Consider the following 17,537-nt stretch of genomic DNA (forward strand, 5'->3'; position numbering starts at 1 on the left):
TACGGCGGATGCGCGCCAAGCACGCTTCCTGGACAAGGCTCACCAGAGGCAAGACCCACGTCCCGCCTAGAAGCTTCTTCCCCTCGCCCTGTTTTGCTTTTCCCTTTCAACACGTAAAACAGAGGCGTCCAGGATGCCACCGCCACCATCGGGCGGTTGTCGACAGAATATCGTTGGCAGTCCACCGAGGGGTATCCCGTGATGGTAGATTGATCGGTGGAGGTGCGCGTAATCAGGAACGGAATGGTGACACAAGGCGCAGAGACAACGATTTAGACAAGTTCGGGCCGTCTGATCGACGTAATACCCTACGTCCTGTGTCTTTGGTGGATTATATTGAGATGTAGTAGATAGATCTTGATGGATCGTGTCCGCTATGGGTCCCTTGTCTCTCCTTATATAGTCAGGAGGAGCAGGGTTATAAGGTAAGTATCATATTTAGTACTATACAATGTCTTGCGGTGCACGTCGAGCAGCGCCGTGCATGTCTTGATCTTGTGGGCTGGACCGTCCCTGAGGGCGTAGCCTATATGGTCTGCCGTGGGTATCCGGGGGCCATACCCCCACAACGGTCGGCAGATTCATCCAAACAAGGCATGCCAATACATCTAAATAACAGGTATGTACAAATATGCAAGAACTTGGTACTATCAGCTGCAGATAACCAGCTTCTTCTCAGGCACTAGAATTACACAATAGAACCAACCAGATCTGTTACTAGAAGCAATTCAATTATGATATCAGATAGTACTGCATAAGCAGATCTGATCCTAACTAATAAGCAATTCACTACTTTTGCATAAGCAATTCAGTTGTTTTGCATAAGCAATCTAGTTCTCTTGCATCACAAATAGTAATGCAGTTCCTACTGCATTAGCATATCTGATCCTAACTTGGACATGTAAATGACTAGTGTTTTACTGCACATCTTACTACTAGATGGTGTTCTTACTAGTTAACATGGATATATGCTTGTAAGTGCAATCAAGCTCTAAGTGACTTTTGGTAATGTGGACCGCATAATTAAAGAACTAATGGCTTTGACAAGTATTTGACAGCATATCTTTAATCGTGGATGCAAAGAAACAAAGGTGGAGATCCCCCAACTCGAATGGATGGCTTGCAACGGCTCCAAGAGCTAGTTTAATTCAGTTTATATTTTGAAATTGAGTCATAGGGCAAGCCCAAGCCGTACTATCAAGGGGGATACTAATGGTGTGCTGGGTGAAACCAAGTGCTCAAAACTCCATCTACATCTCAAATAATTCCAGCCACAAAAGCCAGCCAAGCTAAATTCTTATCTGCTCTGGCCTGTGTGGAACCTCCGTGCTCTGGCGCGGAACCTCCGCATACTGACGCAGAGGCTCCGGGGATTGACAGACCCAATCATTTTATGGGTGATATGGATGGTATTTATACCATACCCCTTCACCTCCAATAGCCATCTTCTCTATTCCTTTCATTCCTAACAAACAGAAGCTCTCTCTCTCCCAAGCTTGGTGCTCCCAACTCCCTTGCTTAAATCTTTGTGATTTCTTGAGGGATTCGGCTGTAGAGAGTGTGAGAAAGCTTGGTGAAGCCCTAGCCGCTTGGTGTGTTCGTTTCTCTTAGAGCTGGACTCCTAGATGGCTAGCGGTCGCCCGGTAGCTCCCAATCCGCTATGGTTGAGCAACAGGACGTTTGTATTACCCTTTATGACTTAGTGGAACCCTCCAATCCATTGCCTTGGTGATAGGTTGGAGAAAAGGAGTGAGTTAAAAGAGACTCCATAGTCTTTGTGGCTAACCTCAACAACTTAGACGTAGACAAGCCTTTGTGGCGAGTTGAACCACGGGATAAATCCTCGTGTCTTCTATGATTGCTGTTGTTGTTGCTATTACTTGTGATTTGAATTGATTTTTAGGGTTTGCATCTGATCTATGAATTCCTCATTTTCTAGGTGCAACTGACTGTTTGAATAGCTCAACACACTCCCCAAGAAGGCTGATATTACATTCGATCTATTTTTCATTCATTAAATTATGTAGTAGATTGATTTCATACTCTGATCCTGGAGGTTCCACGCTAAGTCCAAGAACCTCCGCACCCTGGAACCTCCACGTTCTGACTGGTTTCGTGAAGTTGATTAAATTTCAAAGAAAGGCCTATTCACCCCCCTCTAGGCCACTTGCCAAATCCTTTCAATTGATATCAGAGCGAGTTTCCTCATAATAGCACTTAACCGTGTGAGGAAATGACAAGTCCTAGAGAAAGGGTACCAGAGTGTAAGGAAAATGGACACTAGGCCCATTTACTTTAAATTTTGGTGTTTGATGACCAACACAATCAAATTGGACTAATAAATTTGCAAGTGATTGTTTTGTAGTTCAATAGGATGCAAGACGTGACTTGGACAAAGGCGACGTGATGATCCAATGATCAACACCTCAAGCAAGACCTTAGGAGCACAAGAGAAGACCCAAGATATCAAGCAAAGTCCAAGCATGAAGATAGGAACCAAGCCGCACGCAAGATCGCAAAGAAACGAGCTCATAGAAGAGACCGGACGCTGGACCGGACGCTGGAAGAAAGTGACTAGACACTTCGATCAGTGGCTCAGCAACAGCAGGCGTCAGCAGCAGCGACCAGACGCTGAACAGGTGAATCGACTGGACACATCAATGGCACTGTTCATCAGTCCGGCAACACACTTAGCAAGTGACCAGACGCTGGCGACAAACCGACCGGACGTAGGACATCAGCGTTCGATCGAGTACAGAGAGGTTCTAGAGCGGCAAACTTGCGACTGGACGCGTCCGATGGCAAGTGACCAGATGTTGGCCACGTCCGATCAGTTGTTCGCGGCTCCAACGGTTGGGATGACTGGACGCGTCTTATCAGGACGACTCCAGCGTCCGGTCAGTAGCAGAAAAGTGGGATTTCGTCCCCAACGACTACTTTCTCAGTGGGGCTTATAAATACAACCCCCAACTGGCCATTTGACAAGTGTGGATCTAAGGAAACATACTAAGGGTGTTGATACACCATTTTAGTGATCTCCACTTTCATAGTGCTTAGTGCTTTATTAGGTGATTAGCGTAGGTGCTTTATGAAGTGCTTAGGTTGATTAGACCACCTCTTATGAGCTTGCTCTAGGTTTAGGCCTAGTGTTTAGTGAGGTTTGCATATCTCTTACCACTCGGTGCTTGCGTGCACCATTGTTGTACATCAGAGAGGCTTGTAGTCTTGCGAGATCACACCAACCGAGTTTGTGGTGTGGCCGTCACCATGTACCGGAGGGAACAAGGCCCGCGGTGTTTCAGCTAGAAGCTTAATAGTGAAGACGGCGGGGAGCATCCGGAAGAGGCTTGCTGGAAGGCACGTTGGAGACCCACTTGCGCATGGGGAAGGCCTGAGGCTATCTACGGAGTTACCCGACCGGGAGCTTGGCCCTTGCGAGGGATTCCTTGCGAGGGGCTCCAATGTGGACTAGGGGGAAGCTTGCGCGCTTCTCGATACTTTGGTAAAAATATTAGAGTCATTGACAAGAGTTTGCCTATCTCTACCTTACTCTTTAGCTTTTGCATTTATATTGATTGTATTACTCCTTTTATGGTAGAGATAGCAACACACTAGCAAAACCGTAGTTGCACATTTAGATAGTTTATCTATTGCATAAGTTTTGCTAGGGTTAGAAAAAGAGGCCATAGTTTAGAGTTAGTTTTTTAAGTTGCCTAATTCACCCCCCCCTCTTAGTCGTCATGGTCCTTTCATTTGGTATCAAAGCCGGTTGGCTCAATTTAGACCTTTGGCTTAACCGCCATTGAGCCGATGCTATTTAGAGTGGTTGGGATGGATACCTCTAGGTCTCCGCACTTTGACGGCACTAACTTCCCCTATTGTAGAGATAGAATGGCTTGCTACCTTGAGGTGGTTGATTTGGGAGTTTGGAGAGTTACTCATGATGGGATGAAACCCATTAAGAATTCTGATAAACCCACAAAGAGTGAAGAAAAGGAAATTCATTTCAATGCTAGAGCTAAAAATTGCTTGTTCGTATCTTTTAGCATGGATGTGTTTAACCAAGTATTCACTTTAAATACGGCACATGAAATATGGTTAAAACTCCAAGAGCTCCATGACGGCACATCAAATGTCCGTGAGCAAAAACATTGTCTAGTTAAACAAAATTATGATTCCTTTACAATGAATGATGATGAGCTTGTTCATGATATGTATTCTCGTTTGAATCTAATTATCAATGAGCTCCATTCAATAGGACTAACAAAGCTAGATGATGCGGACATCGTGAGGAAGATCATCTCCATGCTACCATAAAAGAAATATGCAAGCATCATCACTATCCTTCACAACATGGAGGACTTGAGCACCATTACCCCAGCCATAGTCATTGGTAAGATAGTGGCATTTGAAATGTCACGTAAGATGGGTCAAGAAGAAGTCTCTTCATCAAGCAAAGGCAAAGCTCTCGCATGTAGCAAGAAAAAAAAGATGAAGGGCAAGCAAGTTGAGACAAGCTCAAGCTCAAGCCCCTCAAGTGAAGATGAAGAAGAAGATGAAGATGAGGATGATGATGATGATGATGATGATGATGATGATGATGATGATGATGATGATGATGATGATGATGATGATGATGATGATGATGATGATGATGATGATGATCAATCTTCCTCCTCCACCTCCGACCTTGATGAAGATTCAATCAAACTAATCAATAAGGTGGATAAGATGATCCAAAAGCTCAATGTCAAGGGTGTGCCCATCCAAATCCAAGATATCATTTTCACTAATCAAAGAAATGAGCAAAAAAAGAGAGGATGCTATGGATGCGGCGAGTTAGGGCACTTTGTGGAAGTTTGTCCAAACAAGCCCACACCCAAGATAAAGAAGAAGGCATGCAAGAACCAAGCCCTCACATCAATAAGGTCATGGAATAATTCTTCAAGTGAAGAAGAACACCATCATAAGAGGCGAGGGCGTAAGCACTCATCATCAAGCTCTTCTCGTGTGTGCCTTATGGCATGAGGTAACGAAAGCTTATCCTCTAGTGAGGGTGATAGTGATGATGAAATGCCTTCTCTTGAAGAAATTGTGCAACAAAATCTGGATTATGCTAAAGTTTGCACTAGTCAACAAAAGAAGCTCAGAAAAATAAAAGAAAAACTAGATAGTTCACAAGAAGCATACAAAACTTTGCTTGAACAATATGAGAACTTTGCTAATCTAAATGTTGAACTATCTACTAAAATTGAATGACTTGAGGCTAGTGCAACAACAAATGCAAGCACAATCAATGATGAGCAACTTGTAAAGAAAAATGAAAAATTAAAAGAAAAGTTAGCTAGCTCACAAGATGCTTATAAAAGTTTGCTTGCTAAAATAGAAACTATGTGCAAACATTGTGATGAGCTAACTAATAAAGTTGCTAATCTTGAAGCCATTAGTACAACCCCACCAAGGCATCTAAAAAGAAAAGTTCTAACATATCTAAAAAGGATGCCTCTACTTCTTGTAATGATTTATGTTTAGACTCATCCTTGTGCAACCAAGTTTGTGTTGAGAAAGTTATTGTAGATACATGCACATAAGAGGTTGCAAAGGAGTATGAGCAACTCAAGCAAGAAGTAGCCTGCCTCACCAAGGACTTGACTCAAGTGAAAGGCAAGGCGAAGCAAGCCCAACTTCATCAAGATAACACCATCAAGGGAGTGAAGAAGCTTGATGAAGGACAAACCATGGTTTAGTACATGTGCCACAAGGAAGGTCACAAGTCCTATGAGTGCAAGGTAAAGAATGGGGGAGGAGCAAAGAAGAAAGAGAAGAAGCAAACAAGCAAGCTCTCTAGCACCTACACCAATAAGGTGAACAAGAAGGCCTCCACACCTTATCTCTTGAAGAAGAAGAAAAATGACAAGGTGGTGGCTATCAAGGTGAACAAGTAAGCCAACAATGGGGTCAAACGCTTTTGGGTGCCAAAGGAAATCATTTCCAACATGAAGAGCACCAAAAAGGTTTGGATCCCAAAAGAGAAGTGAGAAGTCCTATGGACTTCGGGGAATTTGGAGACTTGGCAAAGTGTGGATGCAATTCATGGGGTGCATCATGATGGTCAAAATCATTGCCAAGTGGGTTAGTGAATACTATGAACCCAAATTTCCCTTTCCATGTTAGGTAACTAGATTCAATTTACTTCAATTGGTATTAGATTTAAATTTTCCTACAATTGATATCTTTTAGCATCTAGTTACTCTTTATGCCTAGGTTTGCATTTGCATTCTTATATATTTTGTCATGCTTTCACTAGGTATATCATATGGTAGGCTTGCTCGATTTCATTCTTATTCCTTGGAGCAATCCTACATGGTTTGAAATTGTTTAGGAGCACGGCACATAGCTTTTCCTTCAATTGTTCATCTAATATGTGCCAAAGTCTAAATTGTAGATAATTTCTCCTGAATATCGCCTTTGAAAATGACTCTCACATTCATGTGATGTCATCTTTCAAGTGGTATTTTTTATTCTAAAATCAATGTGTATGTTTCCTACAAGTATTCCATACTTGTGTGCACAAATTTAGGGGGAGGTTGCTCTACAAGTTGGATGCTTTAAAACTAACACCTTTTCAAGCTTATCATGTGTGTAGTAGTCTCATTGCAAGGAAAATGGAGTCCCTGGAGTTAAGCATCATACTTCAAATATCTACATGTGGCATTTCTAAACCAATATCATCATCTTGATTTCATTTTGATATTCATATGCTTTCTTCGTGCATTATATAGATTAAATTCCCTTGAGCAATATTTTGCCAATTATGCATATGCTTTGACTTCTATCATATGTATGCATATATTTAGGGGGAGCTTAGTCTATATAATGTAAGAGTCAAATTTTGTGATCTATTTCACTCTACACACAAAGGATCACAAAGTTTGACCCTCCCTTGTGCTACTAATGCCTTCCTTTTTGGTGTTTGATTCCAAAGGGGGAGAATTTAGAGGACCAAAAGCAAGCATTAATAAGTAGGACCAAAAGCTAGATCATTTACAAGTGGTAATGGTCTACAAGTGATGATGGTCCGAGAAAGGGAGGATAGTGGATTATGGATTAGCCTATGTAATGGGGAGAATTTATAGAAAGCAAGGCTTAAACCCATAATACCACATGGGGACATTTGCAAGGGCAAGATGAGTTTTTATGTAATCTTACAAGTAGTATCTTTTAGCATCATATAATCTTGCCCCTTGCATTGCATCCTAGCAAGTAAGTAGTTTTTTTTAATTCAACATTATATTATTTGCTTGCTTTGGTCATGTTGTCATCAATCAACAAAAAGGGGGAGATTGTAAGGAAAATGGACCCTAGGCCCATTTACTTTGAATTTTAATGTTTGATGACCAACACAACCAAATTGGACTAATAAATTTGCAAGTGATTGTTTTGTAGTTCAATAGGATGCAAGACGTGACTTGGACAAAGGTGACGTGATGATATGATGATCAAGACATCAAGCAAGACCTTAGGAGCACAAGAGAAGACCCAAGATATCAAGCAAAGTCCAAGCATGAAGATAGAAACCAAGCCGCACGTAAGATCGCGAAGAAACAAGCTCACAAAAGAGACTAGACGCTGGAAGAAAGTGACCGGACGCTCCGATCAGTGGCTTGGCAACAGCGGCGTCAGTAGCAGCAACCGAACGCTGAACAAGTGAATCGACTGGACATAGGATAGCAGCGTCTGATCGAGTATAGAGATGTTCTAGAGCGGCGAACTTGCGACTGGACACATCCAGTGGCAAGTGACCGGACGCTGACAGCGTCCGATCAGTTGTTCGCGGCTCCAACAGTCGGGATGACCGGAAGCGTCTGATTAGGACAACTTCAGCGTCCGGTCAGTAGCAGAAAAGCAGGATTTCGTCCTCAATGGCTACTTTCTTAGTGGGGCTTATAAATACAACCCCCAACCGGCCATTTGACAAGTGTGGAGCTAAGGAAACATACCAAGGGTGTTGATACACCATTTTAGTGATCTCCACTTACATAGTGCTTAGTGTTTTATTAGGTGATTAGTGTAGGTGCTTTGTGAAGTGCTTAGGTTGATTAGACCACCTCTTATGCGCTTGCTCTAGGTTTAGGCTTAGTGTTTAGTGAGGTTTGCATACCTCTTACCACTTGGTGTTTGCGCGCACCATTGTTGTACATCAGAGGGGCATGTAGTCTTGCGAGATCACACCAACTGAGTTTGTGGTGTGGCCGCCACCGTGTATCGGAGGGAACAAGGCCCGTGGCGTTTTGGCTGAAAGCTTGATAGTGAAGACAATGGGGAGCATCCGAGAGAGGCTTGCTGGAAGGCACGTCGGAGACCCACTTGCGCATGGGGAAGGCCTAAGGCTATCCATGGAGTTACCCGACCGGGAGCTTGGCCCTTGTGAGGGATTCCTTGCGAGGGGCTCCAATGAGGACTAGGGAGAAGCTTGCGCACTTCTCGATATCTTGGTAAAAATATCGGAGTCTTCGACGGGAGTTTGCATATCTCTACCTTGCTCTTTAGCTTCTGCATTTACATTGATTTTATTACTCCTTTTGTGGTAGAGATAGCAACACACTAGCAAAACCATAGTTGCACATTTAGATAGTTTATCTATTGCATAAGTTTTGCTAGGGTTAGAAAAAGAGGCCATAGTTTAGAGTTAGTTTTTTAAGTTGCCTAATTCACCCTCCTCTTAGGCATCACGGTCCTTTCACGGAGGAAGATGGAGATGAATGCTTTGAGGATGTTCCTAGTGAAGAGGAACCCGAAGCTCCTAAGGATGATCCTACAGTAGTGCTTGAGTGACTTCCAAAGCTCAAGCTTGATGCTAAGGGATCCAACAAGGGAGACAATCAAAGGGACAAAAACAAGAACAAGGAGAAGAAGAAACGCAAAGCAAGAAGAAAGGTGCAATCAAGCCCACAACCAAGTAGCAAGTCAGAGAATGGAGATGATGATGATGAGTACTATGCTCAAAGGCTACCAAAGAGGACACTCAAGTCCAACACCAAGAGATCTTATTCGAGTGTATCCTTTAATTATGATTCCATAAATTTGCCTACTAACACTCACATCAACATACCCACGGGCATGTTACCCTAATTTGATGGGACTAACTTGCCAAGTGGAAGCATATGATGAAGGCTCATGTTATTGGACTCCATCTGGAGATGTGGAATATTGTGTGTGTAGGTTTTGAAGATCTCGTTGATCCCAAAAATCCCACACCAAGAGAGATTCGCATGATACATCGCAATGCTCAAGCTACCAGTGCTTTTCTAAGTGCATTGAGCCTGGAAGAGTACAACAAAGTGATTGGTTTGGAGATTGCTATGGAGATTTGGGACACTCTTCACCTTGAACATGAATGGGTTAGTAAGGTAAAGAAATCCAAGATTGATCTATTGATGGCTCAACTCAATAGGTTTGTCATCAAGGATGTAGAAGGCCCTCAAGAGATATTTGATAGATTGATGGTGATAGTTGGCAAGATTAGAGGCTTGGGTGGGGATGACTTGGATGATCATCATGTTGTAAAAGTGATGTTGGAAGCATTTGCACCAAGAAACCCAACTCTTGTAACATTGATTAGAGAGAAGAAGAGGTTTGAAGAGTTCACCCCTAGTGATGTCCTTGGAAGAATACTCACTCATGAGCTCATGGAGATGGAGATACAACAAAGGAAGAAGTTTGGAGAACTAGAAGCAAAGATGGAGAACTTGAAAGTCAAGGAGGTAGCTCTCAAGGCAAACAAATCAAACAAGGCCTTCACCTCAAGCAAGCCGCCAAGATCAAGATCAAGCAAGGTTGAGATGGTTGATTCATCAAGTGACTCAAGTGATGATAAAGATGATGAAGTGTCTTCCAATGAGATTGGTGATGTTGCTTTGTTCACAAGAAAGTACAAGAAGGGGTTGAAAAGATAAGGGTACAAGTTTGTGAAAAGAAGATTTCCCAACATGCAAAAGAGGAAATGCTATAATTGTGGAAGCACAGAGCATTTCATTGCCGATTGTCCTTATGAGAACAAAGAGGACAAGAAACACAACAAGAAGAAGCACTACAAGAAAGATGACAAGACCCAATACAAGAAGAACAACTATTTAGGTCAAGCTCATATTGGTCATGAATGGGATTCAAATGATGATAGCTCAAGTGAAGAAGAAATAAAGAAAGTTGCAACAATTGCTATAAAAAAGCATTCTTCTTCACCAAAGCTCTTCACTAACTTGACCGATGATGAGGAGAGGTCTACACTTTTTTGTCTCATGGACAAAGGAGAAAAGGTAAACCCTAAATCCAAGCCTAAACCCTCTCCTCCATCTAGTGATGAATCCGACATAGACTCTAGTGATGAATCTAGTGATGATGAAGTAAACAACTTGGTAAGTAAAATGAATAAAAAATCTAAGAACTTCATAGCCAAGGTGATAGATGAATTAGAGAGAACTTAAGCTACTCTTGCCAAACAAGAGAAACTCTATGTTACTTGCAAGAAAGCTCTTGCATCGGAAAGAAGTGAGGTTGAAACTTTACGTTTGGAAGTTGACCAAGCAGAAAGTGTCATAGCTACCCTAAAGGATGATCTAAATACTCTTCAAGAAAAGAACAATGCTCTCAAGACAAGAAATGAGGAGCTTGAAGAGCAATTTAGCATCATTTGGGATAAAACCTCACATCCTACGAAAGCAAGTGAGATCTCTAATGCATCTACTAGCAAGGGTTGTGATAGATATTATAATGTTGATTTAGAGGCTTGTGCTACTAACCTTGCTAATATGGAAGCTATGAAGAAGGAGATTGCTAGACTGAATAATATCATATCTAGTGGGTGCATGGATGATGCCAACAAGAAGCCCAAGTTCATTCAAGGAAGACATCCATTCATCAAGGATGGACTTAGTCATAAGAATGGTGGCAAGATCGACAAGAGGCACATGGTAAATGGAGTGTCTTGCATCAGGTTCAAGAAGAAGGAGACCATTAGAGAGGTGTTGCCAGCGTAGACCATAGAGGCTTCGAGCCTAAACGCGGAGGCTCTGTGCCCTAGAGGTTTTGGACCAAAACGTGGAGGCTCCAGGGTCTACAAGCACAACAGCACCAATAAGAACAAGACACAACCTCAACCAAGGCAGCAAGCTCCTAAGGCTTCTAACAATCATCTACAGGTTAAGGAGAATCCAATTGTGCCCAAGAGGAACAAGTATGCTCCCAAGCCAAGACCCATGTCTCCCAAGAGAGCATGTCCTCTAGCTATGTGTTGAGACGCAACAACCTTGGTAAAGTTATTGCCACGTATGTTGGAAATGAGCCCAACATATATGTGAAAAGATCTCTATGGGTTCCTAAGATTCTAGTGGCTAACACTCAAGGCCCCAATGCAAATTGAGGATCTAAAAGAAGAAACTAAACTTGTTTTGCAGGCATATTCTTCCGGTGGATCAAGTTGGGTGCTTGATAGTGGATATATAAATTATATGACCAGAGAGAAGAGTATGTTCTCATCTTATGCCCAAATGGAAGGTCCAAGTGAAAACATAGTATTTGGAGATAATTCAAAACGAGAAGTGCTTGGTGTCAGTAAAATCTTTATAACTCAAGATCATTCAATTTCCAATGTTTTACATGTTGATTCATTAAGTTATAATTTATTATCCGTATCACAATTATGTGAGATGGGCTATGATTGTCACTTTACGAATAAGGGTGTGACCACCATTAGAAGGGAGGATTCCTCTATTTCTTTTATGGGTCGCTTGAAGGGCAAGCTTTACCTAGTTGATTTCAACAAAAGTAAAGCAACTTTTGAGACTTGTTTAGTGGCAAAATCTAGCATGAGTTGGTTATGGCATTGCCGACTAGCTCATGTTGGGATGAGGAACTTGGCCAAACTTCTAAAGGAGGAGCACATCCTTGGACTAATGAATGTTCAATTTGAGAAAGATAGGATATGTAAAGCATGCCAAGCCAGAAAGCAAGTAGGCATATCACACCCACCAAAGAGCATCGTCACAACCTCAAGCCCATTGGAGCTTATCCATATGGATCTCTTTGGACCGGTTGCATACATTAGCATTGGCGGTAACAAATATAGTCTTGTTGTTGATGATTATTCTCGCTTCACGTGGGTGTTCTTTGTGTATGATAAGAGTGAAGTGCAAGGGAAGGTGAAAACCTTCATTAGAAGAGCACAAAGGGAGTTCGGGCTACCTATCAAGAAGGTGCGAAGTGACAATGACACTGAATTCTGCAACACCAACGTTGAAGAGTTTCTTGACGAGGAGGGCATCAAGCATGAATTCTCAGCTCCATATACCCCTCAACAAAATGGGGTGGTTGAGAGAAAGAACCACACTCTTATTGACATGGCAAGAACAATGCTTGATGAGTACAAGACTCCAGACAATTATTGGGCCAAAGCAATCAACATCGCTTGTTATGCTATCAACCGCCTCTATCTTCACAAGTACTACAAGAAGATATCATATGAGCTCCTAACCGGTAATAAACCCAAGGTGTCATACTTTAGAGTATTTGGGTGCAAATGTTTCATTCTTAATAAGAAGCCATGAAGCTCTAAATTTGCACCTAAGATTGATGAAGGCTTTCTTCTTGGTTATGGTCCAAACGAGCACGCCTATCGGGTTTTCAATCTTTCTACCGGAAGAACTAAAATCATGGTAGATGTAACATTTGATGAATCTAATGGCTCTCAAATGGAGCAAGTTGATCTAGATGTTGTAGGAAAAGAAGAGCCGCCTTGTGAAGCAATCAAACATTTGGCGATAGGTGATGTGAGACCAGTTGAAGCAACTGAAGAAGAAGACCCTCCACTCCAAGCTTCAACACCACTCCAAGGGCCAATTGTTGTACCATGTCCTGTGAACATGTAGGACACGGAGGCTCTGTGCCTAAACATGGAGGCTTTAGGGCATGGAGGTTCTATGCCTGAGCGTGGAGGCTCCGACATCTGGGACAACAATCAACAAGAGGATGAACATATTCAAGATAATGAGCCTCAAGCTGATGTTAATAATGACAACCAACCCTTACATCAACCTTTAGATAGACCACCTCATCCAAGAGTGCAGCAAAGTATACAATGAGACCATCCCGTTGATAACATCCTTGGGAGCATAAGAAAGGGAGTAACAACTCGATCTCATCTAGCAAATTTTTGCCAATTTTACTCGTCTGTTTTCTCTTTGGAACCACTTAAGGTAGAACAAGCTCTTAAGGATCTGGATTTGGTGATGGCTATGCAAGAAGAGTTGAACAACTTTGGGAGAAATCAAGTATGGGAGTTGGTGGAAAGACCCGAGACTAATGTGATAGGCACTAAGTGGGTCTTCCAAAACAAGCAAGATGAACATGGTGTGGTGACAAGGAACAAGGCAAGATTGGTTGTTCAAGGGTTTACTCAAGTTGAAGGGCTAGACTTCGAAGAGACCTTTGCACCGGTGGCAAGACTTAAAGCAATTTGGATGCTTCTAGCCTTTGTTGTCCATCATGATTTCAAGCTATATCAAATGGATGTGAAGAGTGCTTTTCTCAATGGTCTACTCTTTGAGCTAGTTTATGTGGAGCAACCACCATGATTTGAAGATCCTAAGCATCCTCATCATGTCTACAAACTCCATAAGACACTCTATGGGCTTAAGCAAGCACCAAGAGCATGGTATGAATGCCTTAAGGATTTTTTGCTTAAGCAAGGCTTTGAAATAGGCAAAGCCAACACTACTCTCTTCACAAGAAAGATTAAGAATGATATATTTGTGTACCAAATATATATTGATGACATAATATTTGATAGTACTAATCAAACTCTTTGTGAAGAATTTAGTAGGATTATGATAAAGAGGTTTGAGATGTCTATGATGGGTGAATTAACGTTCTTCCTTGAGTTTCAAATAAAGCAATTGAAGGAAGGGACACTCATATGTCAAACAAAGTATACAAGAGATATACTCAAGAAGTTTGACATGGCAAATGCCAAATCCATCATGACACCTATGTCAATAAATGGGCACTTAGACATGGATAAAGATGGGAAAGTCGTTGACCAAAAGGTATATCGTTCCATAATCGGCTCCCTACTTTACTTATGTGCATCTAGGCCGGATATTATGCTTAGCGTATGCATGTGTGCTAGATTTTAAGCTAACCCAAAAGAGTACCATCTTATGGCCGTTAAGAGAATCTTGAGATATTTAGTACACACTCCTAACTTTGGCTTGTGGTATCCTAAGGGCTCCAATTTCAATCTACTTGGGTATTCAGATTTTGATTACGCTAGTTGCAAAGTAGAAAGAAAAGTACATCGAGGACATGTCAATTCCTTAGACAGACCCTAGTGTCTTGGAGCTCTAAGAAGCAAAATTTTGTAGCTCTTTCCACCGCTGAAGCCGAGTATGAGGCGGCTGGTGCATGTTGTGCCCAACTACTTTGGATGAAGCAAACCCTCAATGATTATGGATGTCGCTTTACCAAAATCCCACTTTTGTGTGACAATGAAAGTGTCATAAAGCTTGCAGACAATCCTATGAGCCACTCAAGAACTAAGTACATAGACATCCGCCATCATTTCTTGAGAGACCATGAAACCAAAGGAGATATCACAATTCACCATGTGAGCACTGAAAAGCAACTAGCCGATATCGACGAGTCAAGGTTCTGTGCTTTGAGGAGTGAACTAAATATACTTGACTCTCGTAACATGATTTAAAATCATGCACACCTCGTTTGTTGCTTTATGTTTCAACTAGTTAGGCTTGCAAAATTCTCATAAGTGTTTCAAATGTTGGTTCTTATGTCCAATCTTGTCTCTAGTAGCTATTGTTATGAACTGTTGTTTTGCTAGCTAGCTACAATAGACAAGAAGTCCATGACCATTAATTAAAATACTTAGAAATTCCTTGGAAAACAGACCTAGTTTCTGCTCGGTGTCAGATCGTGGAAGCTCTGCATTTCTACGCAAAGGTTCCATGGCCCGGAGGCTCCGTGGCCTAGCATAGAGGCTCCACGCCCTGACGGTTTCACTAGGATTTGGGTAAAAATAAAAAATGATTTTCATCTTTCCCTTTTTACCCCTCCTAGTAACTATCATGAGTTACTAGGCTTCTCATTCACCATGCTGCGCCCCGTGTTTGTTCTTGCTCTCTCTCGTGTGCACGCTCACCTTTGCCATCACCGTTGTCACGCCGCCACTCCTGCCACCGCCGTGCCATCACCTCACTCCCCTGTGTCATGAGGGCATTTGTCGTGGTGGTGCCGGAAGTTGGAAGTAAGGGGGATTCGTGGAGGAGGAAGAAGAAGCCATCTTCGCCATCTTTTGAAAGTGCAGTCTTTGCCGACCAAAATCCTTGGCTCTTCAACTACACCCATAGTAGAGGAGCAGTACTTGAGGTCATCTGTGATCATCATCGTTCTCCTCCCCTACTATTTCTCACATCTAAGGTGAAACCCTAATTCCATCATGGATTCTTTTTGGGTTATCTTTTCGATCGATTTCTTACGTAGATAGAGTTGTTCTAATTCTGTAGTGCTAGATTTGATAGTACATTGTGCTAGATTTGAGTTGATAGTTGAATCAAATTAAGGGCTCATCCACCTGAACACAGAGGCTCCACGTCAGAGCGCGGAAGCTGCACAATCTGGACAGACTGAGTGCCTTAATTTGCTTCTAAACTCAACTCAAACCTACTATTTTCTCTACGTGTTCTTTTCGTTAGATGGAAGGTGATCCATGTCAGAGAAATGAGAAGAGGTCGAAGTGCTCCAATGATCCTATCGACCACCAGATCAGATGGATAGTTATAAGAGAGCTTGGTGGTGGTGGTGAAGAAGTTGGTCAAGGTAGTGGGTAGCAGGGCAGAGGTCGAGGCACTCGAAAAGCTCAACCTTGAAGAGGCAGTGGCAGTAATGCTAGTTGTAGCAGTGCTGGTCATGGTGCTGGTGCTGCTGGACATGGAGAAGGACCTACCAATGATGGAGGAAGAGAAGGGAAGACCATACCTGCAGTTAGTGCGCCAGATACACCCCCTCGATTCTTAGAGTTTGATCTGTCCTATATGGTTCAACATCAGGGTGCCCCAGTGAGGAGAGAGCTAGTAATCTATGATCATGGAGTACAAAGGCAGCATAGTAACTATCACAACTTGGGAGTGCAAGTCAAGAGAGCTAGGGCAGCAAATCACTATGCCTGGCTGAATGATAGAGGGATCGATTACAGGTTTTGGTCGCTATTTTAGTTTGAATTCTACAAGATAGTGATTGTTGCCAAGGACAAGAAGATTGTTCAGATGAAGTACATAGATTGGCATCATATTGAGAGCATGAACACCCTAGACTCTAGAAGAGTGATTGAGGTAGTGACTGAGCATGGGCTGAAAGATATCATGGGCTTCCAATATGATTGGAACCGAGAGATTTTGGTTCAATTTCACGCCACCTTCTTTCATGATGTGGCAAATGAGACCATTCATTGGATGACGGAAGGAGTTCACTACAAGGTAGATTACACTACTTTTGCTCGTCTTCTAGGGTTTAGGAGTGGATATAGATATGTAGACACCATTTAAATAGAGAATGTCATGAAAGCTAAGGATATTGTATTTGCATATGAGAGGAGAGTTCTAGCTAATGGGAAGACTATAGGGCTAAAGTCTTTCTACTATGCCATGAACAACCTTTTTAGAGAGATAATCAACCCAAAAGGTGGTGACTCAACTTCACTAAGGAAGTATGCTAAGAACTTGCTTGCAAGGATGGCTCTAGGGAGTGATGCCTTCTCTGTTAGCAGGTTTATTTGGGCTGAGTTGAGTGACTCACTAGATGATGCTAGGAATGATCTCCCGTATGCTCCTTATATCATGTATATCATTGAGAGGGTGTCCAGCATTGAGTTCAAGAAGGATGTGGAGCACATGCCCTACAAGTTGACTCAGTGGAAGCATACATGATGGGAGGCACTTGTTGGGGCGGTAGGCACACCAACCGTAGCAGAGGTAGACACACTCATAGAGCTAGTTGCAGCAGGCCTTCTTCCTCTCATCATAGGTCTAGGGGGAGCAGGCTCAAGGAGTTGCTCAAGAACATATTTTGCATGTGTCAGTATGCTATGGATGTTGCCTATGAGGGAAGAAAGGACATAAATGATATGAAGAGGCAGCTAGGACTTAAAGTCAGAGAGATCTCTCCTCCTCCAGTGTTTCCACCCTATGAGGACAGTAGTGAGGATGAGAAGAGATGGAGTATCCTCATGATCAGGAGACGCTTGGTGAGAGGATGAACATCCTCAGACATGAGAGAGGACAGTCTAGGTCATAGAGGCACACAACTACTATACACAGGGCCAACAGGTTTGTTGTGAGTGATAGTGATGAGGAGTCCAGTGAGAGGACTGTTTTGGGCAGCAGGTAGCAGGCCGACCTGGTAGATGATGATGATAGTGACATTGGCAGTGACTAGAGTAGGGAGCAGTGAGACAACCGTGCCTTACCTCTCTT

The 17,537-nt window shown here is 42.6% G+C and overlaps 1 protein-coding gene across 1 annotated transcript; it reads left to right on the forward strand.

The window, feature by feature from the left end:
• Positions 1-9,989: 9,989 nt before the first annotated feature.
• LOC136504043 (uncharacterized) lies at positions 9,990-11,036 on the forward strand. The gene is made up of 2 exons (XM_066498928.1): positions 9,990-10,415; positions 10,527-11,036. Exons 1-2 carry the CDS (start codon positions 9,990-9,992, stop codon positions 11,034-11,036), a joined length of 936 nt encoding a protein of 311 aa, XP_066355025.1.
• Positions 11,037-17,537: the final 6,501 nt, after the last annotated feature.

Source organism: Miscanthus floridulus, chromosome 14 (assembly GCF_019320115.1).
Source record: "Miscanthus floridulus cultivar M001 chromosome 14, ASM1932011v1, whole genome shotgun sequence".
Lineage (NCBI taxonomy): Eukaryota > Viridiplantae > Streptophyta > Magnoliopsida > Poales > Poaceae > Miscanthus > Miscanthus floridulus.

Excerpts from the sequence above, each read along its gene's own strand:
- LOC136504043 (XM_066498928.1), top strand. The coding sequence starts at position 9,990 with ATGCAAAAGAGGAAATGCTATAATTGTGGAAGCACAGAGCATTTCATT. Across the intron at positions 10,416-10,526 it reads ATGATGAAGTAAACAACTTG|AAAGCTCTTGCATCGGAAAG; the intron begins GTAAGTAAAATG and ends GTTACTTGCAAG.